Below are 26,079 nucleotides of genomic sequence, written 5' to 3'. Positions count from 1 at the left end.
CCTACCTACTGATTTATCATCAATGATTTGGCTATTTCGTCCCAGCTTTGACGTCTGTTCAATCTGTTCCACGGTTACGTCTATCGCGATGCTCCCCAATCCCGCCCATGGCGCATTTTCCACTGCTTGGCTTGCCATTGGCAAGACGACGTCGAGATACGTAGCCGTCAAGGTCGGCATCGCAGACGCGGACCGCATCGAAGTCGACATCCTTTCTCACATTGATCAAAACACAGCTGGCCGCACTGAAGGGCGGGAATTGAATAATTGATTCCTCCTATCTTGGAATTTTTCCATCACCGCGGCCGTATTGCAACTCACCCATGTCTAGTCGCTTTTCCGGCACTTTGCAGCTTGCGGGATGCAAAGGGAGCCTCTGGGAATGGCTTGCTAGATCTTCACCTCAGGAGCATCCTTCTGAAACTCCCCGCATCCCTCGACAAGATGCCGATAAACAAACTATATGAACAGTATGGAGAACCTGATCGGGAGCCGGTAGTTAATCTGAATGACCCGACAGCACCCACAAGCCCCCTGGAGTCCCATTTTATATGGTACCTCCCATATGGCTTGGCATCCCAAGTCCAGATATTACTCCAGACGGAGCAAAGTTGATGCTCGCGTGGAACCCAAGCCAGCGGCCTGGTATTACCCAGGTGCTAGCTGCAGATTGGATGACTACGCGGGCGTTGCCAGCGTACCAGAGCAGAGGTCGTACAGACGACGCCTAAGCCGTAGAAAGAATTATGCGAGCTACCTGTGTTTTATATGTTGACTCATGGGTACAACGTACAAATTTCAAAGCTTCTCTAGCGATGGTTGTATGTAGCGATTTACTTTTTATATAAAGTTGAACAAAAGCCTTTAGCTGTTTTTGCTCTCCAGCGTCGTCACGGTGGTGTTTTGACGTGCAATTCAATTCTCTATCATTATTACGAATGCTTTCGCAAGGAAGATGTTGTAAATTCCTCAAAAAATACGCACGCATAAAACCCTAAACATGTATTAACGATCTACTTGAGACCACACACCAAACTAAGTTAGCTACCGCGGCAGAGCATGAAGAATCCCCACTCACTAACTGTTGTTGCCCACGGCAGTCGCTCATGGAATGCAAGTACTCTGTTTCTTCGCGGCGTCATGACGTGGGTTTAATGAGGTACCGTTCAGTTTTACGTGGCGCAGCCAGTTAGCGGCGGCGCAGCGCAGGAGGGTCCTGCTGTGATGATAAACTGGGAGCCTGGTGTCCAATAGAAAAGGCGACATGGGCCCAATAGGACCTAACTGCGCGCAAATGTTCCCCAGGAGTATTGGCTGGTAGGCACTGTGAATAAAAAAGGAGCTCATCAAATATTTTCACAGAGAACAGGTTGCCAAAAGGCCTGACGTTGGCGTTCTCGTCCACGAGATAAAGGCTGGACCGTGGCCAAAATACTAATCAAGCGAATATACGGCATGTTGGGATGGGTGAAGTGCCGTGAGAGACTAGCAACTCCCAGCGGACTTTGACGTCGTAAACGCGAGCTCAAGGCATTCCTACAAAAATGTATCGGACAGTAATGTCTGGCCTTTCCGTGACGGCGGTCAGCCAACGTGACATCAAAAAGCGCAGAAATTGGCGGCTCAATCGCAAAGCTAGGCTTTTCTTGCGGAATTGAGTTAAAGTAGCATCGGAAAGAGGGCTACCGAGATAAAGCCCTTCCATGACTTTTACAATCATGTAAGTGAACTCGCGCTCAGACTCATTGTAACGATGGTAGAGAACATAATCATCAGAATGAATACAGTTCCGAATACTGAGGCGAGTCAAATGTTTCGACGCATGGCTCTGCCGTATTACAGTCTGGGAAAGGACCTCAAGACCGGTGAAATGTTCAGGTTTGGTCACAATAAGCTTTGAAATTAGGGTGTCAAACGTTAGGTAGCTGTTCGGGTGTAAGTGACAAGGCAATTGCTGGTGGACTTGAAGAAGCCTGAAGGTTGCTCTGCATCAGAAAGTCCGCCACGAATGTTTTCACTTTTAAGAAAAAGATGCTTTGGAGAGCCCGGAAACCAAGTCGAATTCGTGTTCAAAAACACTACGCTACCATCCACCCTATCTAAATTGTTGTGTTTAATACATGTTGTGAAGAAAAATCGACCTGTCAAGGCCAAGTCCTAGATAATACACTGGTTTGCCGACAAGAGACAACAGTTTCTCGGAAACGACAGTCAAAAAATGTCTGTACAGTGACCGGATACGTGTGAGACTCTTCGTTTCTCGGCCCACATGAATCTATTTGCCCTTGCCGCCAGTCTTGCCGCCATTCTTGGCCTGTATCATAAAGAGGTTAGCATTTGCTTTTCCAGAACAGCAAAATATCAATTGAAACTTACAAACTGCGCGTTCTGCTTGTTCACTTTGATGCCCTGGCTAAAGTCGGACTGGAGGGTCTTGAGGGTGCTTTTGTCCGACTTGCTGTTGCCGCCCTGGAGACTCTTGGCCAGCTTCTCCTCCGTAGCTTGCGCACCTTGGACCTGGAAAGAAACAACGAAATTCAGTCTCCGCCCATGGCAGAAATCAACTTCTCTATGGGGAAGCTCACCTTGTTCAGCCCGTTGACGAGCTGCTTGTTGTTCTTATCGGCGAGCTTCTGGTTGTTGGCGCGGACGCCCTCTCCCTTTTCAATGGTGGAGAGGAGCTGGTTCTTGGCACTGTTGAACTGCGCTGCGGTGCCCTTCTCGGCCTTGCCGACGTTCTTGGCGTCTTGCTTCTCCTCCTTCTGGATGGCGATGTTTTGGTTGATGCCCTTGACCTCGGCCTTGGTGTTGGAGACGCCGCCGCGGCCCTTGCCACCATTGCCACCATTGCCACCACTGCCGCCATTACCACCACCGCCGCCGCTCTTGCCGTTGGCGCGCTTGGTGATGTCAGCCACCGCAGCCGGCGCCGAGGTGGGCAGGGCCTGGGCCAGGTTGAAGATGAGAAAGAGGGATAGGACGGTCTGACGGAACTGCATTTTGAGATGGGTTTGGGGTAGAGATTAAATGGAAAAAATGAAAAAATGAAAAAAAAAAAAAAAAAATCGTCGAAAGTATGAATGTGAACGGCTTGTCTGAAGGTTGTCAACTGATGAGTAGAAAGATGCTGATGCGATGTAGAGTCTTGGCAGCAGATCGGCCGAGGACTCTGGTCGCTTAAATAGACGCCAGATCGCGTGAATGCAGATAGTCTTTTTGACCGAAGCATCTCCAACCATCGGGCACAGATACAAACTCAGATGAGGTTAACGAGCCCGGTTTCCTTGCCATGCTTCAGGCACTGTTTCGTGTCCCTCATGAGTTTACATTTTCCTTGTCAGGCATTCAACACACAAGTCAGATTTGCAGATAGTGCTTGTTCCCTCCCGAGCTTCTTTGGTGTAGCCTATCAAGGCTTTGTCGGTGATGGCCGTGGTGCCGCGTCATCCCAAAAGTTCATGACAAGCTGGAGAGTGATAAGCTTTTTAGGGCCGAGTGAGAAGCTACTAAGTGGTGGGGAAAGTCGAGCCGCATTAGTGTTTCAGTGTCCAACTTTTTGGGCAAGTTGAGACGAAAGAAGGTTTAGTATACCTGATTTTGTTCCATGCCCGCGCCCTCGGTCGGTTTGTCATCTTGTCGTTCACCTTTTACGAAGCCGCTGTCTCCCCAAAGTATCTTTTTTTTGTTCCGTAAGAGGATTTTATGGGGTGCCAAATGCTTGCCGTCCCCGCAAAATCTTGCTAAATCCGTTAAGTCGGGCCAAAAATCACAAGTCTACTACGTAATAGTAGCTGGGTTGTATGGCGATGGAAAGCTTCTGGATGCACAACTTTGCTCTTATTGACAGTTCTTTGGCGAAAAGGTTCGTACTGGCCATAATTTCAGGATCCCCAAGGTTCGGACCGGGGGTTAAGCTCTCAGGGGCCAAGTTTGTGCGCAGTCCGCTTCTTTCAAAGGTTTAATTTCACCTGTGTTCTTTAGTAATTTAGTTAGCACATCACAATCTCGAATTCGGAATTTTGCTGCTCCAATTAAACTTAGCCCTTTCCACCAGAGTCTGCCCTGTTCGAATCTTTTCAAAGGTCTAGAACTGCTCCAACAACGAATATGATTGCCCGGACTCAGACTCCCGGATGCCGCAAATCTCACTTCCCGTTGGAATTGGGCCCCAGAAAATCCGGCGTCTTGGCCAATTGGTCGTGACCGATGACGATTCGGGTAGCTGGCAAGACTACTGTTTCGGCTGCCACATCATATTTGCAAAATATGATGGCGCAACATTGTCTCTTTACTCCGCCAAAACTAAGGCTAGTTCGCTCGAAACGAGCGTGTATCTTGGCGAACGGAGAAAGGTTCGTCTGCATCGTCATTCCGAGGTAATGAGCGATCTTGGCTTCCAGGTCATGTTCGTGATCCCGAACCTAGCTCAGAGTTTGCTGCAAGTTCGAACTTGATTCTATGTCCTATGGCTGCAGCCGAAGAGCCAAATCGAAATAAGCTTATGGAGTATTTCTTTCTGATCGAAAATTCATTTCCCCACTTTCCTTTCGACCTTATTTCTTTTGACTTTGGTACCCCGCTCTTTGCCAGGGGCTACCATTTTAAATACCTAGTCCCTGTGTTTGTTACAAGCCTGAACGTGTACCTTGACACGGTGTGGAAAGGCCACGCGGGCAGGTTACGTAACCCTCCAAAATTTGTAACGTTGGGCTCCACATCTCCGACCCCCCTAAAGTCCGGCCCCTAAAAATATCTACTCAGCCACGTCAACCCTTTGTTTTATTTTATAAATATCTAGACGAACTTTTCACTTTAGAACTTGCATTTTGAAGATTCTTGCTCCAAACTTTCCAATGAAACAGTACACTGAAAATCAGCTTCTTGCTGCCATTTCTGACATAAGAAATGGCAAATCAGTTCACAAAACCTCGCAAAAATGGGGTATTCCTCGGAGTACCCTTCACGATCGTTTAAAGGGGGCCCAGTCAATTCAACAAGCGAAAAGATTTTGTCAAAGGCTTTCACAGGAGCAGGAGACCTATTTGGCAGATTGGGTACTTGCGCAGGCCGCGTTAGGCCTTCCGCCAACGCATCAAGAACTACGCTATTTTGCGGAACGAATTCTTCAGGCCGCCGGAGAAAGAAAAAGCCTTGGGAAACATTGGGTTAGCCGTTTTATAGCCCGATATCCAATTTTGAAAACCCAAAGGCCCCGGCGAATAGAAAATGCCCGGGTTAATGGGGCTACAACCGAGGTAATTAAATCTTGGTGGTCCTATTTGAAAAATCTCGTTATCGATACTATAAAACCGGCCAACCGTTGGAATATGGACGAAACAGGTATAATGGAAGGCAAAGGATCTAATGGCCTGGTGTTAGGGCGTAATAAAATCCGGCCATTACAGCGAAAAGAGCCTGGAACGCGGGGTTGGACGAGCATAATCGAATGTGTATCAGCTACGGGGGCTGTTATACCTCCCCTCGTTATATTTAAGGGGAAAAACGTACAGCAACAATGGTTTCCAGCTGATTTAAGTCCTTTCGATACCTGGCAATTTCATGCAACAGAAAACGGGTGGACAAATAATGAAACAGGTATCGAATGGTTAAAAAAGGTGTTTATTCCAAATACCCAACCTTTAACTCCTGAAAAGCGTTTATTAGTTCTCGACGGCCACGGATCACACGTCAGCGACGAGTTTATGCTTGTTTGCCTCCAAAATAATATTCAGCTTTTATATTTACCTCCTCATTCGTCGCACGTTCTTCAACCGTTGGATTTATCGGTTTTTGGGCCGTTAAAGGAAGCTTATCGACGTCACCTGGGATTTGTAATCCAGTTTTGCTGTTCAACGGTTGTTGGGAAACGAAACTTTCTACTTTGCTATCGAAAAGCCAGATCAAAAGCATTTATAGCAAAAACCATTCAATCTGGTTGGCGTACGACGGGGTTATGGCTGGTGAACTTGGCAAAACCACTTTTAAACCCTTTTTTATTAGAAAATAGCAACGTCAACGTCGAAAAAGGTAAAAATAACGGCTTCAAAAGGGATAAAACACCGGGAAATCCAACCCAAAAAATTAACAACCAATCTTTACTTATTTGGAAAACCCCTAAAACGACCCGAGATATTCGACTTCAACTACAGGAAATTTCCCGGTCCGAAAAAAGTATCGCCACTTCACGGCTTTTGTTTGCAAAAGTCCAAAAAAGCTTCGAAACCAAGGATATCTTATTGGCTGAAGCTCAGCAAAAAATCAGTTTGTTAAAAGCAAAATTGGAGGCGGTACGGCCGGTCAAAAGGAAAAGGGTAATTCCGGATCCCAACGAGCTTTTGGTCAGCAAAAAAAACGTTTATGAAGCACAGGAAAATAATAGGGACTGTTTAGAGGATTTGAACGATGGAGAAGAGGTTAGCGAACCGGGAGAGCCTGACAATGATTGTATTATTGTGCGTTGATAGGTTTACATTTAAATCGGTTTATAAAAGGGGTATTTCGTCGTTACATTTTTCAAGGGGGCCGGACTTTAGGGGGGTCGGAGATGTGGAGCCCAACGTTAACTGTTGGAGAGTCTTGAGACCAAGCTTGAAAATTGAAATGTAAATCTCTAATCGTCAAATGGGGAGGATCTAAACACCCGATAGACTCTGCTGAGATCGTTGCATTTTCCCTGGTGTGTCGTTGAACGTTACAGTGAAAAGAATCGTCGATCACTGATCCGGAAGAATACCCTACTTGCAGTGAGATGGCCATCCGGCGCAATCGGTGGGCTATCGATCTGGGGCTAGCTTGGGACGACAGCTCCTCAGGTGGCATCACCCTTGGGATTTAAAGCCTCGACATTGGTTATAGATTTCGAGGCAGAGTGCCGCAGATTGGTTGGTCAGGTCTTTGATAGTCAATATCACGTGAGGATGCATGATTCTTCGCTACACTGACGACTACCCGAAAAGGCTCGTCCGGCCTTTGGCTTGCGTAGTATTACAAAGTACCCGTCCAACCACGTCTCGTGACGCTGTAGATGACTCTCCATGTACAACGCCCACTTTGCACGGCATCCGGTACATTTCATGGTATCACCGCAGTCTTTGCTGCTTTTCTCAATCCCATATCATGTTTGGTTGACATGATGTTCCGGAATGGCCTTGATCCAATCCTCGAGAGCGAGTAATATCTCCTTGTTCGCGTGGGGACGCGAAAAATCAGATCAGCAGAATAAATGAAGACGATCGGTAGAGACGAAGCCTTGGCCAACGAAAAAGAGCCCTAAGAAGACGCACAATCCGAACATAAATCTGCCGAACTCCAGTTCATCCCCGACTTTATTCAAATCTAGCGGGAGCAACGAGGGACTGCGATTCCCTGGCTCGGACGATGTACAATCCGCCTCCCGGGAATTGAAAAGTTCCAGTCTCATACCCGTCGCAATCTCTTTGATTTTGGAGGATGGCTCCTGACAAGTGAGCGAGTTGCGGTGTCAGCGGGTACCTGATTGTCTAGAAGCTACCAGATCAACTACAAGAACATTGTATTCGATGGAGCAAGACAGCGTGACATTTGCACGAGACTAGTCGTCATATTATAACAAAGACGGTGGACGGGGGACATGGCAGTACAGCAATCATCCAAACATCTGCTTCGCAGTGACCTTCAGGGGCTGGAGGAAGATGACTTCAAGAGAAATTGACTGTTGGTGTTGTATTTGTGTGTCTGCAGCATGAAGCATGCAGGAGATAATGATTTCTGCTAAAGTCAGTGTCAACTGACAATATATCAGGTCTCACAGTGTTCCGCCACCTCAGTATGGACTGCCCGCCTGTTACTCCGGAATCAATGTTTTCACGTTGAGCTTGATTAAAGAAATATCAAGTGGCTACGTGAAATTTGGCGAATCCTTGGTAATTAATCTGCAAATCATTTAAGCTGCACCTGAGGCCAAACCGTCCTACACGACTCCTTCACGTTCTCTGCATTCATAACGCTCAGCACGGGAACGCTAATCTCGAGCTCCTTTACAAGCCAGGCGCGCAGGTCCACAGCCACCAGCGAGTCGATACTAAAATCCATCAGCGACACGTCGCCGCGGTGAGTGGATACGAGTTCAGACCACGGAACTCTATAACACACCATGAATATCTCATAACCCAAAAAGAAGTGTCAAAAAAGGATTGCTACGAAACACCTCGCTTGGTTGTTTCTCTGAAATGAAACATTGATTCAAGCACTGGTTACAAATGTCCAAGAGTCAAATGACTGGTTTTGAAACATCAAACAAGTCAACGTACATCACCATAGTAATATCGGTAAGGTATGCGAAAACCCACCCATGGGGACCCGCGTCGGCCCAAAAATGAACGGCGGGTTTTTTTTGGCAACCCGCGGGCCCCCGTGCAAAACCTACGAAAATATATATTTTGCGTATTAATGTTGAGAATACGGTTGATTAATATGTGAAATAAAAAAATAAATTTATTGATCTTCTTGTTTTTATTTTGTATATTCGCCCCAATACAGAAACCCGCGGGTTACCCAATCCGGGTTGAGCCCGCCAGCCCGCGGGCCCTCGTTAACCCGTCAAAAAAGCCCGTGGGCTGGTGGGCCGGGCCGGGCTGAATCTGTTTTCGGGTTTTGGCAGGCCTTAGTAGTAATGTGCTGACTGATTCCGCGCATGATAGCAATGGATTCGGAAATTATATTGTATGGTCAAAACTATGTCCTCTTGGGATTCATGCACCAGTCCTTTCGCCTCGACAAGATTTTGTCGTTCGTCATGACCTCGGGCAAGCTGCCACTCAAGAAGAACAAACACCGCACAACGCTCGTTGAAAAATTAAACCAAAGCATCGAACTCAAGGGGACATCCGACCGACATGACTTTATGCAGCATTTGATGCAGAACCTTAACTTCCCAGCTGGTATCAGCTACGATGAGATGTCGATGACTTTATCAAATCTGCTCTGCCATAATCCAGACGCCCTCTTTCTGGGGACGGCCAAAGTCCGCAACCCATTCACAAGCCCCAAAGACATCAACAGGTATAAGCACGAAAAGCCTCCCGTACCTTCACGCCGTTCACGGCGTCATCCAAGACGCCCTCCGCCTCTTTCCCGCCTGTGCCGACAACTTTACCGCGGACCACGCCGCACTAGGGGCATTTCATCAACGGACGTTTCGTCCCTGGCGTCTGGCAGGTGCTCGTCAACCAGGTTGGCGGCGTTCAGATGGCTCCAACACTTTGCCAACGCTAACTCTTTCCGACACGAGCGGATGGCTCCCCTCTGGCATCCTGGAAAAAGAGAACAGGACGTCGGCGAGGCCATCCGAGTACGAGGGCGATGCGAGGGGCGTGCTCAAGGCGGTTTTAACCAGTCCCAGGAACTGCATCGGGAAACACCTGGTGCGCGCAGAGATCCGCGTATCCTAGCAAAGATTTTGTGGGAGTTTGAGCTTGAGCTGATGGCCCAGAGAGACGGGTGGATGGAAGGTTTAAGGATTTTTGGGGTTTGTGAGAAAGAGCCTTTGCTGGTGAAGTGGCCGCGCGGGCATAGTAATTTTCAGAAAGGTGAAACTAAAGTGGTTCAAGCTTTGAATGTAAAAATCAATTTGTGGCGGCGACCAGCCCGATCTTCTTGGGCTTTTTTTTTTTTTTTTCGTTCGAGATCACAACTGTTGCGAGTTCGAAAGGTCAAACCTCTGGCGTTGGTGTTTAGATTCCCACCCACATGCCACCAGCCCCTGCCTATGCTTCCTGTTTATGAGTGATGCCCAATCAATGTTTGCCAGTTTTTTGCTCGTGTAGTACGTAAAGGCCAGGTCACCGTAGGTTTTGGATCGGATCTTCAGTGATCCTCAACCATCGACAAGGAATAACGGCCTTTAGGTATATCTCAGAAACGTGAGATACCGCGCCGCCAACCCCCCACTGAATGACTCGACATCACCCGAGATTTCATCGCCGCCGTGACGAGTCTTGACAGAAACTAGCAGAAACACCCACTACCGAGGAACCCACTCACTCCACCTTATATTCATATCTACCCACGCAAGCCCCCATTAACATCCAATACATCCTCCGGGTCCGGTGGCGTAATGGTAGCGCGTCTGACTACGACCCGCCGTTGATACGGGGACCTCCGGTCACCGGCGACGGCGTGTTCAAGTAATCAGGAGGCTGCAGGTTCGAGACCTGCCCGGATCGTTTTGTCGCTCTTTGGCAGGGAAAGTCGGATTAGTTGGTCCAGATTTCTTTTGTTTTGTTTCCAAACACAAAAATGACAGAGTCGCCGCTTGCATATGTTGCGGTGGTAGAATCTTGTAGGCGGGTGCCGGTACGTTTTAAATGTGTGCACTATGACGACTTACTATGCGGTTTCTTCGTTGGTACAGACATTCCTTCGGTTGGATGCTAGAATAAGAATATTGGAGTACCAAAAGTGTTTGAACTTGCGAAAAGTTTGAATAGTTTCAGCCAAGTGTCAGCCGCATTTACTTTCCTGCTCCTCTAGACCCACATGGCACAACGGAGACATCTTTTGCCTTGGATGGATAACCTTTCAATTCAACTTGGGGATGTATTTTTTCACGCGATCAATGAAAATGCAGAGGGGGTGAGTAACATGAACCTTTACAACCAACCCCTTTGATGAGGTAACTAAAAATACAATACAGTCAGTCATCCGGGGTAATGCCGCTGAAAAGTGCAAAATCTATTTTCGCTGCGCCACAAAAACCCATGGCTAACGCGAATTGTGCTTATCCGGCCAACTAGACAGGTAGTTTGCTATAGACGCCCCGATAAGAGGCCTTCAGATTTCAACCACGGTTTCCGATGGCTCCACCCCTTGTTGACAGATGTGGCGGAGTCACGGAGAAGGCCGTTCCCAAGGCAAGCCTATGAAGGACTGGCTCAGGCGGATTGATTGTCAAGCCACAATACCGGTAACGGACGACGAGATCGCCCCGGGTTCGGGGTCCAAAAATCACATCCATGAATTGTAGGATATGTGATGCCTTGAAGAGCTGGCGCCAGGGGTGTAGGGATCGGCCTAATGAAAAATTTATTATGCCATTATGCGTCCGGGAGTGAGCTTTTTTCACATGCTAGCGGGCCTTGAATGCGAATTTGTCAGGCTTTGTTACATAAAGCAAAGTGCATAGGATAACGAGGCTTTGAAATGCAGTCCGGAATATGCCGCTTCGTTGCCATGGCGAAATTTCCGTGCCAGTAATAGGCGTTTTGAATCTTGCCGGCGAGAAATCAGTCGCCCTCCCATGTGTGTGAGGCCGCGGCCCCTATTTTACAACAAATGGAAAAAAAAAAAAAAAAGCATCATGACGTTTTGAGTTTGTGAACGGAGGACTTTATATTTAGTTTTATAGCTTGCAGGCTTAACTCATCTGGCCAAGAACATCCCAACTTCCAATCGAAATAAATGAGATATGGTATAGATCAAAAAGGTGCTATGACTGGAGAAATAAACTTTCAATACTAGGCACGAACCTTGTGAACCTGAAGGCTCCAACGCGATCCCACATCTCCCTCCAGGTGAATCGCTGAAACCTTGGTACAGTCGCCATTGGGCTTGACAGTCAACTTAAAATAGGCGGTCTGGAATCTGCCGGGTTGGTAAGGCTTCAAATAAATCGGCAGAGTAATTGGAGCACCAGAGGATGAAATGTCAACACGGCAAAAGTTCCATGGTAAGGTGTTACCTGGGACAATCTCGTTGTTGGGGTTAACCGGCTCCCTGGGGTCATAGTCGTGGTTAAGCCAGTCCTCGCCTCGAGGAGCAAGCCTGAAGTCGGCGGCCGTCTGTTCGTTGCCGTTAACCCCAAGGGCGAGTAAGGCGAATGCTGTGACGATTGTTCCGAACTGCATGGTGACGAATTTAAATTCTCCTGCTGGAAAAGAAATTAGTGAAAGTTTTGAAGCCATTGGTTAAAAGGTAGTATCTTCAGAATATTTCTTTTCAAGCCGGAAAAGGCCTGTGTTGGAAATCTGCTATCAGCGCTTACCTCTTTATGAATTCCTGGAATAAAGAAACTCGATATCTTGTCGCAGTTGGGGGCTTGATTAATAAACGTTGAAGTTGGGTTGGCACAGGATCAACTTTGAGGTCCTGCAATCTTGGAGGCTCCTGTAATATTTAGGCTAGAAATACATGCTACAATAAGCGAAATAAACCAGCCGGATATTGCGGCGCAATTAACTTAGAATCGCCCTGGAATGCATACGGCGTGACCCAGGTGCTGAGGCGAATAAATGAAAGTCAAAAAAAAAAAAAAAAAAAAAAAACCGCATAATTGATTGTATGGCAATAGAATCTAAAAAATGATCAGAACATATTCATGTTTGCTGTGTTGAGTTTAAAGCGATTCCATAAATACACAGGTTGATTAAAGTACAAGGATTACAGTTCTATTGTTAGTAACAGAGCACCATTGTAAAAGATGCAAGCTAGTAATAGTGTACGTCTTTTGTTTCAGCCAAGGTGAAAAGGCAGAGGCAAACCTACCAAAAAACTTGTACAAATAGGCTGTAAAAATACTTGTACATGTACAAGCCTTTTTTATTCACTGTTTGAATAACTACGTATCTTATCGCAGCAACTAACATCTCTAGTTAAGTTATTATGATTAGTATCCTATCAATGGGGGTTTCAGCAATTTCTCAAATACTGCATATCAACGCTTTAAAGTACTAAATTAATTAACATGCTAGCTTTCAAATTACCGGGCAAGTTTTTGATACTTCTACAGATTGGTTGTTCCCCAGACTTATTGTTCGTCCCGTTTTACTGCCTTGAAACTGATATTATGTTACAATTACGGGTAGGTATATTATAAAGATACATTCTACGATGCATTGCCGCAGGGAAAGTAAAAAAACTCTGCAGAGGTTATTTTTCGCAGTTTCTGTCAAACATTCGCTATGTATCCAGGTGCAAGGTATAAGCCGGGAGCGAATTAAGGGCGTGAACGGCAAGGCCGAGCATCTATCTATATACGGCAACGCAAGGATCGGCACGACCGGGACCCACATGCACGAGGTGCACATGGCCGTTGGTATAAAGAGGGCTTGCCATACAGGGAGTCGCGCGGTCTGCGACGTTGTAGAGGAATATCACCAGGTCATTGCCTTTTGGGGTGGCGTTTGGTGGAGGGTGGAATATTGGAAAGCTGTTTATTTTTGTAAAGCAACCATCCAACTGTGTACATCTTTCTCCAAAAAAAAGGACCCGCCTTTTGCCTATTTTAACATGGCATCAAACCCTCTTTGTAACATCAAGTTGGTGGGTATCTGATGTTATGTTCCATTAAGTATTATGTACGTCCACAAGCCCATTTTGTACTTGTCCTTGAACGACGACGCTATGCATAACGCCACAAACAAAAATAAAATAAAATAAAAATCACGACATAGGAGAGAGAAACAAAGAAAAGAAAATAAAAAATAAAAAAATAGAAACAAAGCAAAAAAAAATATTATCACTTAACCACTGCCAGTCCCATTCTTGGGCGGCTCGAGCACCTCCAACAACGGCGCGTCAAACACGTCCCAGTTGTCTGCGTTCTCGGGGGTGCCAAACGGCACCAGCGCGGCCAGCCTGAGCCGGTACGCACCGGGCCGGACGGCGGTGCCGTTGGCCAGCCTGCCGAGCCACCAAAACGTCTCGCCGTAGCTGCCGACGGCGGACCGCGGCACGAACCGGATGGGCAGGCTGACGGTGTCGCTGGCGTTCATGGTGGCCGGGTCGAAGCCGCCCTGGCGCGTGGCCTGGGCGTACGACGCGACGCTGCCGACGTACTTGTTCTGCCCCACGACGGGCGGGTACCGCCAGTCGCGCTCCGTGTAGCCCGGCTCGAACACGTCCCACCGCAGCTCGGCCGTCGCGAACTGCAGCCGGATGTAGGCCTCGGGAAAGTCCTGCGCCGCCCCCGGAGCGAGCGTGAATGTCGTGTTGGGTTTGACGGCCAAGGGCGTCGCGCGCCGCGTGGTGGTGATGTTGGTCGGGTCGATGAACATGGGCCCCACGGCCCGGTGCAGGTCCGCCGCCAGTCCCATGTAGGGCACCGAGAGGACCTCGCCGGCGGAGGACTTGACGTCGACGACGCCGCCGTACAGGGGCAGCACGCTGGCGTCGAGGCCGGTCGGGGCTCGGAAGTTGAACTGCGCGGTCCGCGTCTGCCCCGGCTGCAGGGTGAAGGACTGAGGCAGCGAGACGTCGGCCGGCATGGGGCGGGGCCCCTTGGCCATGACCTCCTCGTACCAGGCGACTCGGGGCGTGCCATAGACGGCCGGGTCCGTGTTGAAGGTCTCCATGCCGGAGAAGGACGTGGCCTGGAAGGTGTAGGTGACCGGGCCGGAGCCGCGGTTGGTCACGTCGACCTTGTGGTAGCGCTCAAAGTGGCGCGTGTCGTTGAGGGCGAAGCGGGCCAGCGAGAGCGTGCTGGTGTAGTCGAGAACCTTGGTGGCGTTGATGAGCCCCGTGCCGACCTGGTTGACGGGGGCGAGCGCACCAAAGTCCCTGCCGCTCTCGGTGCCGTCGTCCCAGGGCACGGGCTGGCCCGCCGAGATGAGGCGCATGGCCAGGTCCTTGGCGAAGCCCGGGCCGTTGACCTGCCTCCCACCGTGCTTGCTGATGTACAGCGCAGCGATGCCGGCGACGTAGGGGCAGCTCATTGAAGTGCCGGACTGGGTGGCGTAGCTCCCCTTGAGGAAGGTGGAAAAGATTTGGCCACCGGGGGCGGCGACGTCGGGCTTGATGGCCAGCTCGTTGGTGGAGCCGATGCTGGTGAAGGAGCTGGGCACGCCGCCGTAAGCGTAGGGGATGCCGGTCATGCTGTCGCGCAGGGCCAGGTTGAAGTCGGCCAGCACTCGGCCGCCGGCCCGGAGCGTGGCGATGATGCGCTCGCCGTCCTCCCTGGCGATCATGGAGATGTTGCTGCGGCTGCTGGGGTTGTCGGCGCCTGGGATGACGAGGGGCTGCTGGTTGTTGTAGAAGACGATGTGCCTGGCGCCCTTTGCCTCGAGGTTTCGCTGCTTGGCGGCAAAGGTGCAGGTGCCTCGACGGGCGAGCACCACAACGCGCGAGAGGTCCATCGTGTTGTTGGGCAAGGGGTTGCAGGCCTCGTCGGTGACGTTGGTGTCGAAGCCGACGGCATAGAACGGCCAGCCGACGACCTCGGATGGGGTCCATGCCTCGCTGGCTCGGTAGGGGAGCTTCTCGCTGCTCTTGGTGGCGTTGTTGCCATCCTGAAAGGTGGCCACGAAGCGAGGGCTGGCGATAACGTCGCCCTGAACCGAAGCCACAGAGACGACGTTGACCCCGGTGGCACCACTGCTTGCTCCGAACGGGCCGGCCTGGCCGTCGTTGCCAGCCGAGATGGTGACGACGATGCCGCGCTCAACGAGACGGGAGGCGACGAGGGCCCAGGCGTTGTTTGACCAGCCATTCAGGCCACCGATGGACGACGTGATGACGTCGGCGCCGTCCTGGTATGCCCGCAAGAACGCCTCGATCAACGTATCCTCGTCCGTGCCCGCGTTCTGCCCAAAGACCTTGTAGGCCAAGAGCGTCGCCTCGGGAGCAACACCAGTGATCAACTCGTCGTTGGCGGCAATGATACCGGCAACATGGGTGCCGTGGCCCTGGTAGTCCATGGGATCCGCATCGGGCCGCTTTGGGGCGTACGGCCAGTCGGTGTCTCCGATCAGGTCGTAGCCGCCGACGACCTTGCTCCCCGCTCCAAAAGCACCACCGAGAGCCGGGTGCGTATAATCGACGCCCGTGTCGACCACCGCGACCTTGACGCCCTTGCCCTTGATGCCTCGGGCGTGGAGCTTATCCACCCCCGTCATGTGGTGCAGTGAGATCTTGCCCTCCTCGTCGTCGCGGTTCTGCCTGCTGAACTTGACGCCCGTCTGCATCCCTCCCCGGACCACCGACTCGGGCCGCACCGGATCGAGCATGATGCGCTTGCTGTGCCAGGCCTGGCCGACGCCGCGGAGTGCGCGCAGGCTGTCGACGTTGTCCTCGTCCGTCTCGACGGCCGCGCCCCGAAAGACGTCGCTGTCAAAGACCTTGAGCACCTTGACCTTGCCCGCGGTCGTCGACGTCAGCGACGTGATGCTGGCGCCATCCTTGAACTCGACGATGAAGCGCTTGGGTGAAGATTTGTGGTTTTGCCGCGGCGCCGAGAATATGTCCGCCAGCCGGTCGATGCCGTAGTCGGCTTTGGCGGTCTTCAAGTCTCGGTCCTGGGGAAGTCGTGATGGTGGTGATGGTGGTGGTGGTGGTGGTGGTGTTGGTGTTAGTGGTAATGACTGTGCCACCACGACGCCTGTGCCGGCGGCGGTGGCCAGGCACAGGGCCAATACGGGGTGAAGATGCATGGCGGCGGTGGGCGAGCAAGGCGGGCAGGAAAAGAATGGATGGGAGGAAGCGGAAAGAGTGAACGCGTTCCTCCTCGCAGTTCCGTTGGCAGGTTTATACTGCTACAACTTTTACTGCTTGTTGTGGTTGTCGCCACTTGCTTGCTGCTGCTAGCCGGGGATGGACAAACAGCCAAGAGCAACAAGACAAAAGAAGGACGGTCGCCTCTGCATTTGTAGCTCACCGCCATGTTTTTCTTTCTGTCCGGGCTGCTGCTGCCTTACCGCAATCCATGTCGCCGACCTTTGTCATCATTCGCCAATTCAACAGGGTCCCACTACCGATCTGCAAAGGCCGGTGTCAGAAGACTAGCTTAATTCTTCTGGTTGTGGTCCGACCACTTCCGTCCCGTCGTCCATGCTACCCTGCCTTGCCTGGGCTTGTGGACCATGGGACGACAATCCAGCATTGACAGGACAGAACAAACCCAAGTTACTAACTAGGTAAAACATCTTGACCAAGAAAACTGTAGAAATTAAAACCAGCCGCAAGCAGATTTTCTTTTGTTTTAGGATGCTTTCTTCTTTTCTTCCTCCAAGCTGCCTTGATGTGGCAAAGTCACACCGCCAAGCGCTCAATGCCGGCTTGGTAAGACCCGAGAAACTTGTGGCTTTTTCCCTTGCTTAAAGATTGCGATGGACCAAAACAGCTTTTATGCCTTGCCTGCTCTGCATGCTTGCAAATCAGGCTCCCCATACCCCCCCAAAAAAAAAGAATGTCTAAGAAAATGCAGAGTTCCCCGCCCGGGATTAGTGCATTTACCCGTTTTGGCCCGCTCGCCTTGCCGCTAATCTATTGATGTCAATCTTTCAGGGGTGGCGCAAATCGGCGAGCCTTGGCGTCTGCGGAGTGGAGTGAACCTGAGGAGCATTTCAGCTGCTGGATAGAAAGAAGCACATGTGCTTTTTTTTTGTCAGCTTCTTGACGTGCAGAATTTCTGGGGGAGAAGGAATGCGGTTTCGCAAAATTGGAAGATGACGGCTTCTTTGTCACTGAAAAAGGAAAAAAGAAAAAAAAGAAGAAGAAAAAAAGGTGAAAAAAGAAACTGCAACACGGCATGTTGGGTTTGGTTTCTGCGGGAAACACAAAATGGCCGAGCTTTGCTGCAGAACATATTAATGTAATGTAAATCTTAGATTGTCTCCCGGCTGTACAATGTCGCATACAGCCGAATTCTTTCAACGCACAGGCGTCGTGTCGTGCTCGTCTTGGCCTCTTCGTATCTGCATCCTGTGCAAAACGGAAGGTGATATCCATTTGTTTATTTGGGGTTGTTATGCCTCACCAAGAACAAGCCGAGTATCTTGCCTGCCCGGAAATTAAACCCTAAGACTAGTGACCCAACCCAGCATCCCACCCCATTCTCCGCAAAGGCCCATAATTTCGGACCCTCTTTTTCCCCTGCCACGCAACTTTTGCAGGACAGGGCGTGCCGGACGGTACAGCCGAACCAGGCCTGACAGGCTAAAAAGGGATCGTTGATTTGATAGCCCCCCGATGTAGGCCCGCCGCACCCGGCCCACATTGTAGATGCTGTAAAGGCGTGCTGGCTCGGCTCCATTCGAAATTATCAGCTGTGTAATTGCCGGTGACGATTTTGAAATGGACATTTGACATGACCGTGGATGAGGGCTGACAGCAGGATGCAAAGACCAAGAAAATTAGGACGGGTGGAGGAAATTTGGTAAAAAACTCGTCTATGGAATTACTACATTGGCTGATACCAGTTCCATAGCACCAGTACCAGAATCGCCCGGGCTGGACTTTACAGGTGAGAATCATGATCACTGTCGTCAGCACAAAAAATCAAAAAAAAAAAAAAAAAAAACAAAACAAAAACCTTTGCGCAGAGACTACTACTTTATATTTCAGGAGCCCAGATAGCTGGCACTGCCACCAAAAACAACCTCCAATCACCAATACTTTGGCCGATATATAACGTGTCCTTTCTGTACAACAACATGACGGGCCTGCAAGGCCACAACTAGGTTACCTGGATGCCTCCTGGCAAGGCATCCAGCCCTAAAATGAATCCAAGCTTCAGTTAGTAACCGTACTCAACAATAACACGGAAAAGACTGAACACGACACAAGAAAAATGACTTACATCCATCAATCTCCTCCCCCACAAAATCCCTCACCCGACACTTGTTCTGCTCGGCAATAGTCTGCGTCTTGAGCATCGGCGCGCTGACATAGGTATGCGCATCCATCGCCCTCTGCAGCGAATCGCCCTCCCACCCAAACAGATAGTCGGCGTGGTGGCTGAACCCGGTGGCGTCGCCGCTGCTCCAGACGAACGGCTGGCTCCCGTCCTCGGGCCACTCGTCCAGGTCCCGAAACTGCCTGGTATCCCAGACCGTCTCGAGCAGGATCTGCGGGATCCTGACCGGGTGCGAGTCGGGACACCTGCCGCCCGACTCGAAGGTGCCGTGCTCCGGGTACGCGACGTGGTCGCGGTGGTTCGGCGAGTCGACGTTGACCCCGTCCCAGCAGGTCGGGAAGCGGTGGTTGGCCATGATGCCCAGCCGGCACGGCGCCTCGGGGAAGTGCACCGTCTCGGGCGCGCGCGACATCTGGCTCTCCATGCACGTGTACGTCAGCTGGCGGAAGCCGCGCGCCTGGTCGCGGTCCCGGTACCCGACTTCTCCCACCAGCATGCGGAAGCCCGGCTTGAACGCCGTCACGTTGGACCGCTGCTCCATGTCGAAGAGCGCGTCCGACATGTAGTACACCACCATGCCGCCGTCGGTGCCTTCCATGCCGGTCTGGGCCAGCTGCGGCACGCGCTTGAAGGTGCCGTTGCGCGCCCGAAAGTACAGCACCGCCGTCCAGTAGTTGGAAAAGTCTTGGGTGAACTGGCAGCTTGTGCAGTTGGAGAGTGTGGCCATGTCGTGGGTGGATGGGTCCATGGACGGTCGGAATGAGTTCTGTTTGGGGAGGGTTTAGGGTTTTTGGTCAGTTGAAGGTTTCTTGTGTTTTGATAGAGAGTTACGGTTTTTCTAGAATGTCCTTACGCCTCCAATGATTTGGTGCAGATGCGTGGATGGTGTCTCTCCAGGGTTCACGAGAGGATCGAGACGCTGGACTGTCAGTTGAGAGCAGCCAAAGCGGAGCAACGCCTTGATAGGAGCGGTAAGCCCAAAGGCAACCGCAAAAAATGTGAATTTGACCATTGCAAAGCCGCCTATGGTGCTACGTGATGGGGAAACTCAAGAGTCAAAAAGCCACAAAGTGACCAACATCGCTCCCTGGATCTAGTGACACTTTTGAGCTTTCCAACTCAAGCCCGGTTCAGCCAGCTACCGATATCGTGTAGTCAAGTCGTATCAAGCCAAGCCCTGACGGCAACATTTAGAGATATTACACCGGGGTGCGCTGGTGTGGTCATGTTGCGTTGGCAGTTGCCAGGAGATTGCGGATAAAACCGATGATAGCTGCGGCTAAGTCGGTAGATGGTGATGGTTATCGCCATAGGCCGGACCAGCTTTTTGGTAGTAGACGAATTACTTTTTTTGTACATTCCGGCCCGCTAGCCTCTTTCCGACCCGAGTATTGTCTACGAAATTAGATCCGACGCCAAGCTATGGCAATATCAGACGCCTACAAGACATTTGTTAGGAGAGCACCCCCACGGTAAATGGCATCCTTCTTTCCATAAGATGAATGAACCGAAACATTAATTTCTACGCCATTACCTAACTGCCTCTGCGTCGTGCTGACAACTTGCTGCTTTTATCGAGATCCCGCACTCCTTCCTGCTGCCATCAAGTCTAACACAATGAAGCCTCTCGCCGTAGTCGCTGGCCTTTTCGCCGCCACCGTCACTGCCCAGCAGTATTCCGAGTGCACCAGCGATCTCGTCAGGACCGACGATTGCGCCGATGTCATCAACCCGGCGGCGTGCTACAACCAGTTCCGCTGGAACTCAAGAACTCTGGCATGCATTGAGGGAACTGACGATGCGGACCGCAAGCGCAAGGTATGCTGACGACTACCTGTAATCTGTGGGTCACGTACCTTCCTGTGAGAACAAGACATGCTGATCTTGATTCGTCCTTGGCTCCGGGTAGGCTTGCGCATGTTGCTCCTGTGTGGGAGCCGTCATGTGCAACTGGGTCACTCGCAATCAATTCTGTGTCTAGCAGTGTCCTCTGTCGGGCTCCGAAACTTTGTGGTGGTTCATTGGAATGTAAACGGTGTGCGCAGACTCTTCTTTTCTGGGATCTCTGGGGAAAAAAAAAATTCATTTGCTTGTTTTCTCGTGTTTGTCGTCGACAGTTACTGACTCCCAACAGATGCAGCAGGGGTATTTTTTTTTGCTGTTAGCTGACTTGTCTGTTTCCAAATTTAAAGTGACTAAAAATAAGAATAGGGAAACCAAATATATACCAACCAAGCAAGCGATCGGCAGGATCGATATTGTCTATAGACTAGAATAGGCCCTTTGGAAGTATAAACCTTACGTAGCAATTTGATAGCCATCCGTTCACTCTCAAACCTTAACCTCCCCTGTATCCTGCAAAGCGGCTTGAGTCGAGTGTCTCCAAGGTTACTGTCCCGACGAGCCATATTCAAGGTTCTTATGGCACGGTGATGGTGTATTGAAAAAGGCTGCATATTGACAGTGGTTAAAGCTTGATTGTAGACTTATTTTTTTTCGCAGGCATTTGCTGAATTGCATGTAGTCGTAAACCTGGTACCACAGTCAAGTTGAGCCTGTCAGTCAGACATGAAGGAGCATAGTCGTCGATATTACCACACTGGCTCGCCGCATGATTGCCGATACAACCTACGCACTAAACGAGTCAAAATGTGCCTGTCTACCGATCTCACCTATCAAGAATCTTTCTATTTTCTTCAGTACATCTCGGCCTAGATAGTAACGAATTAGTCAACAGAGAAAAAAAACAAGAAAAAAAGGTCTCCACTTTGAACTTTTTTTTTTTTTTTATTTTTTTTTTATTTTTTTTTTTTTTATTTTTTATTTTTTTTTTTAGAAAACCTACGCCAAAGGTGACTGGCCCGAATGGCTACACCGTACACCGGAGAATGACGTGGGTTAGGGATCCTCGGCGCTGCGGTTGACCCTCCCATTTTTTGCAAAGTCGTAGCAGTTAAGACCCTGCTGACTGAATACAATAATTTGTTTATTAAAAGGCGCCTCCCCTTTCCCGGATTTCTCTACTTTCCGTTGTTCCCCATCCGCTTTCAGTTTTACTCAACTTGCCTCTTGGTGCCTTTTCGTCATTCTTTTGCCACTTTGCTCTTTCTTTTTCATTTGTCTTCTCTTTCCGATTCTCTTCAAGGCTTTTTGAGCGACGTCCGGACAAAATGCAGCTTTCTCAAATTTGCCAGATCCTCGCCCTCGGGGCCTTTGCCGCCCCCGCCTTTGCCGCACCTGTGGTTGGCCAGTCCGTTGCCGACTACGAGACCAAAGCGATCGACAATGGTCATGCTGATATCGCAAAGCGAACAGATAAGGATCAATCTTATCCGCTCCCGAAGCCCGGGGAGAGACCCTCTAATTCGCGCCAGGGCCAGAGCCACAGCTCGGTTCAGACAGGAAAGCGTACCTGGCGCAAGACTCAGATGGATTTACCTCTGCCTCGGCCACCAAAGGAGCCTTCCGCCCCTACCGGGCCGCCTGCCTCGTTCAACTATGGCGAGCAGAATCCCCAGCGGCTCCCACCGCCACCTGGCGGCTATTACGTGACGTCCCCCCCAGGAAACCAGAATAACCGGTGGAAAAACTGAATATTGGGTTACAAATTCATGGGTCAAAGTGCCCAAAGGCTACTTGGTGTTTGAAAGGAAATCTTGTTTATAGACAATAGCTTAACTGTTAGTTTGGAAAATTTCAACACATAAATTGGGTGTGCCACAACTTCCTCCCGGTAAATAGCAACCCTTTCATATTTTAAACGCATATCCCAGTGTTGTGTCCACAGTAATTGGTCTCTGTTTGGGGATAAAACCCACAAGGTACAGTAGCTACTGTCTAGAGTAAGTCTCAGAACTTGATCTCATTCAGCATGTTGAGTAAAACAAAGCCAAAGTTTACGACCCACCTTTGATCAAAGGAAGGCCGCACACATGTAAACTAGTAGAAAGAAAAGATAAGCCAAAGGAAGCACAGCCCTTTTAACAAAGATAAAAATACCAAAGAAGCATCAGAATACATGTTTTTTTTTTCAAAAACAAAACAATATTGCAATACTGCATTACACTCCTGAATAAGGCTGTTGGCGACGACGAGCATGGCCATGGTCCATGGTGAAGATGGAGCCGTACATTATAGTTGCTTTACTAGGGTCACTAGTCTTATTCTTTTTCTTTCGTGCCCAGGGGACGGTTTTAGTGGTAGAAGAGTTTACGGATAGAATGGAAGAACAGGAAATCAAACAAGCAGCAAAAGAAAAAAGAGAGAGAAAAAAAAAAGAAAGGGCAAAGAAAATTGCAAATATAAAACGATGTCCAGTGATGCATAAACAGTGGAGACATTACACGCTAAAAGGAAGCCAAAAGCAGGCATCGGCATAAAACGAGCAGCTACACGGGCGTACACGACATTGGTAACTGCTTGCACAACACTAAAAATATCCTAGTCGTGCTGACCACGTTGACTAAGAGCACGCCAATGACATCGCAAGCAGATAAAGATAGCAGAGGCTGTGCGTGCTATTTATAACCACGTCTGTTCAAAGTGTCAACAAGTCAAGTTTGGTGCAAATTTGCGTGAGCTCTCATATGCGGCCATGCGATATGCACCATGGTACCAACCTCTCCACTATGCGTACAGAACAGCCCAAAACAGTCAAATCCGTTGGGAATGCCTTTCGACTTGATAACTGCCGTAAGGCGATGAGCTAGGAGACATTGTTGCAACGATGTTTCCAGAGGAAAGAAGTTTCTCAACTAGCCATACAGCTTTCCTTGCCAGCAAATTTCTCACGGTCAGCTGGTTCATTTCCCGAAGCGCGTTGGAGAATCTCCAGGCATTTCCAAGTCTGTTTTGCAGAATCAAGTAGCATGGCATTGATAATCACCATCTTGTCAAAGGATGTGGTGCTCAATCTATTGTAGTCCCGATACCTTGGCGAACGCTGCGAAAACAACTACTGGAATGGGACGGTGCTTGTCGCTTCAAACAACTGCAAACGGTCTTATTTGGTTGACTTCGGTCAACGGAGCCCATGGCGTCTATATTCTTTAACTCCTATTTGAGGCGGAACCTCAAGACCCGGAGCAATGGCATGCCATTTTTGTAGAGGCCTTTGTAAAGACGGTTTATTTTGCCAGTTTAAAAATGTCTGGGAATCAATTTTCAATCTGTCGAGGTTATCTAATTAGATCGCTGTTTCCACGAGCCACAAGCTTCGAATCTAGAACTGCCAACTAAAAGGCAAATACAGAAGAAAAGGTCTACAATGGCCGCAGTGAAATCGCACTCGTGTGAGCACCTATATGACCCTCTTTGGCTGTTGCTGCCATTTCCAATTTGCCGAGTCACAATATAGCTCCCACGCCACAACGAACCGTTACTATGGTCTTGCCAGCGGCTTTTGGCCTGCTACCTCGTCGGTTTTGTAATAACTATGAACTCCGAAGCCTTCCACAAGTTGCTTCTGGATATCGTGAGGATATAGCGATTTGCATTGCTGATCAAGCTGGACATTGAGTCGCCACCCATCGTGCGTAAATATAACAAGGCTGTTTGGTGGTGAATGGTCGACGTAAAGAGCCTCCCGTTCTCCGCTTGCCCCGTACTGGAATAACGAGACCCAACAAGCGTCACTTCTGGATGAGGCCGTTTTAGTCGCTACAGCCTTGCCTATGGCGATGAAAGCAACGAACCTGTACTGGAATTGCATGATTTGCTTCGGGAGGGGGTGGCTGCAGGTAATGGCGGGGGAATAGTAATGAAATGACCGGTGAAACATTAGAGAGATGGTTGTGAGGTATCGGAAAGTGCCTTCACAGTACATCAAAGTCTCTTGTCAGCAGTCTTGCAAGGTTGAGTCGCTTAACTTGTACGTTTTAATCCAAATTACCACACACGCAATGTTACAACCCTGCAAGTTGCAATCCCGGGTGGGACTTGCCAAGTATACTATCATGGACTACAACCTATTTCCGTCCATCGCGAATGGATTGAACTAAAAGGGCCCTCCAACCCATTCCGCTTTCATCACGTACGATCTCAAGGCCGCCCTTCCACTGCTTCCGGTGCATTCAGATTATACTATTCTTACCCCTCGCAGAGTACAACCTTAATCAAAAGACTCTTCTTTGTTCACATCGCGTCCAACTTGAGCTTCGTAACAGTCCAGCCGCACGATGCTAGATAACTTTGGCCGTTTTAGAAAGGGGTCCCTCTCTATAGTTCTCTGGTCTTGTGATGCCAACCAAACGAAATAGCTTGGATGAAATGTGTAATAGAATTAACTGTGACAAATTTTTGTTCAGTAAAGGTATCCCGTATTTTTTGAATCTGTATTGTTCTATTGAGCCTTGGGAACAAGTGTTGACGGTATGCAAGATAGTTACAAGAGCCTTCTGACAAACAAGATCTGTCTACTGCTAGTTACTATACAAGGCTCAATTTACTCATTAAGAATAATTCGTCCAGACTAGGGTTTCTGGCTAAAATTTCCACACCAGGTGTAGTGTTAGTCCTAGAACTGGATGAGAACTCACGACGTCCAAAAAAATACAAATCCATACCGCCTCAAACCCGTCGGTATGCAAATGTTTCCCCTGCTTGGGTGCCTCGACAACGATTTTGAAGTCGTCCATCTGTTCACTTTGTTGACCCAGTCACCCACGCCCCCTGTCCGCTATGACTATGTTCATTTCAGTGGTCAAGACGGCGGTATAAGGCAGTTTGACACCACCTGGGATAGTAGAGGGACGAGGGATATGACGCTGAATACATCACGTGAGAACTGTCCCAGGAGAGAGCTGTCCTATTCAACCAGAGGCGGTGGCAAACGGACTTGAGAAGTGCATAGACCTTGACTCCCTTGAGAATACCTTCGCTACAGTCAGAATAGAGATTCTGGACTGGCCAAAGGACCATCGCTGTGATGGTAGTATCGAGCAGGAACCAGCACTAACCCCAAGTCATATTTTATTCCCAGAGAGCAGCAAAGCAAAGGCTACGTACCAAATGCTTCATCTGCACAGCAGAAGCGGCCAGACTATGGGTTGGTCGCATTTAAGCGTTTTATGCAACTTGGTGAAAGCCGCATTTCTACCCTGGTAATGCACCGTACAGTATTTATTTATCCCTAATGTCAAGATGAAACGAAAAAAAAAATTGACACTGACGCGTCGCTGACAGACCATACGAGTCCCTGGTCGGGTGACGTGATGCGGCGAGAACCAAGGAACAGATATTACTATGGTGGTAGGGGTAAAAATTCCAATCCCTGAACAGTGGCGGCAAATCTGCAACCGTGTGGGACTTTGGTTTTTTTCCCGTTGTTGGTACCGATTTCTACTATATTATAAAGCGAAGGACGTACACGTTCTTGTTGCATTTTAGTAATATATTTGATACAACAGTTTTTTTTTTTTTTTTTTTTTTTTTTTTTTTTTTTTTTGAATTGACCTGTAAACAGTATTGTTATTGGC

The 26,079-nt window shown here is 49.4% G+C and overlaps 7 protein-coding genes across 7 annotated transcripts; 3 read left to right on the top strand and 4 right to left on the bottom strand.

The window, feature by feature from the left end:
• Positions 1 to 333: 333 nt before the first annotated feature.
• On the top strand, positions 334 to 731 carry PpBr36_10766 (uncharacterized protein; the record flags this gene model as incomplete). The annotated part of the gene is made up of 2 exons (XM_029897874.1): positions 334 to 554; positions 584 to 731. Coding segments are annotated over 2 exons (369 nt in total), but the record flags the coding sequence as incomplete, so codon positions are not given.
• A 1,544-nt stretch (positions 732 to 2,275) lies between these two features.
• On the bottom strand, positions 2,276 to 2,999 carry PpBr36_10765 (uncharacterized protein; the record flags this gene model as incomplete). Its single annotated transcript, XM_029897873.1, has 3 exons — positions 2,276 to 2,314; positions 2,377 to 2,517; positions 2,586 to 2,999. 3 exons carry the CDS (start codon positions 2,997 to 2,999, stop codon positions 2,276 to 2,278), a joined length of 594 nt encoding a protein of 197 aa, XP_029743876.1.
• A 5,774-nt stretch (positions 3,000 to 8,773) lies between these two features.
• On the top strand, positions 8,774 to 9,428 carry PpBr36_10764 (uncharacterized protein; the record flags this gene model as incomplete). The annotated part of the gene is given in 2 exon segments (XM_029897872.1): positions 8,774 to 9,039; positions 9,056 to 9,428. 2 exon segments carry the CDS (start codon positions 8,774 to 8,776, stop codon positions 9,426 to 9,428), a joined length of 639 nt encoding a protein of 212 aa, XP_029743875.1.
• A 2,064-nt stretch (positions 9,429 to 11,492) lies between these two features.
• On the bottom strand, positions 11,493 to 11,882 carry PpBr36_10763 (uncharacterized protein; the record flags this gene model as incomplete). The annotated part of the gene is made up of 1 exon (XM_029897871.1): positions 11,493 to 11,882. One exon carries the CDS (start codon positions 11,880 to 11,882, stop codon positions 11,493 to 11,495), a length of 390 nt encoding a protein of 129 aa, XP_029743871.1.
• A 1,614-nt stretch (positions 11,883 to 13,496) lies between these two features.
• PpBr36_10762 (uncharacterized protein) lies at positions 13,497 to 16,400 on the bottom strand (the record flags this gene model as incomplete). Its single annotated transcript, XM_029897870.1, has 1 exon — positions 13,497 to 16,400. The coding sequence occupies one exon, from the start codon at positions 16,398 to 16,400 to the stop codon at positions 13,497 to 13,499; it is 2,904 nt and encodes a 967-aa protein (XP_029743870.1).
• Positions 16,401 to 18,424: 2,024 nt separating this feature from the next.
• Positions 18,425 to 19,616, bottom strand: PpBr36_10761 (uncharacterized protein; the record flags this gene model as incomplete). The annotated part of the gene is made up of 3 exons (XM_029897869.1): positions 18,425 to 18,462; positions 18,548 to 19,370; positions 19,458 to 19,616. The coding sequence occupies 3 exons, from the start codon at positions 19,614 to 19,616 to the stop codon at positions 18,425 to 18,427; spliced, it is 1,020 nt and encodes a 339-aa protein (XP_029743824.1).
• Positions 19,617 to 20,221: 605 nt separating this feature from the next.
• PpBr36_10760 (uncharacterized protein) lies at positions 20,222 to 22,197 on the top strand (the record flags this gene model as incomplete). The annotated part of the gene is made up of 2 exons (XM_029897868.1): positions 20,222 to 20,422; positions 21,799 to 22,197. 2 exons carry the CDS (start codon positions 20,222 to 20,224, stop codon positions 22,195 to 22,197), a joined length of 600 nt encoding a protein of 199 aa, XP_029743872.1.
• Positions 22,198 to 26,079: the final 3,882 nt, after the last annotated feature.

The sequence above is a fragment of the Pyricularia pennisetigena genome (genome assembly GCF_004337985.1).
Source record: "Pyricularia pennisetigena strain Br36 chromosome 4 map unlocalized Pyricularia_pennisetigena_Br36_Scf_11, whole genome shotgun sequence".
NCBI lineage: Eukaryota > Fungi > Ascomycota > Sordariomycetes > Magnaporthales > Pyriculariaceae > Pyricularia > Pyricularia pennisetigena.
Note: the sequence above shows the minus strand (reverse complement) of the source record. Positions and strands in the feature narration are given on the sequence as shown.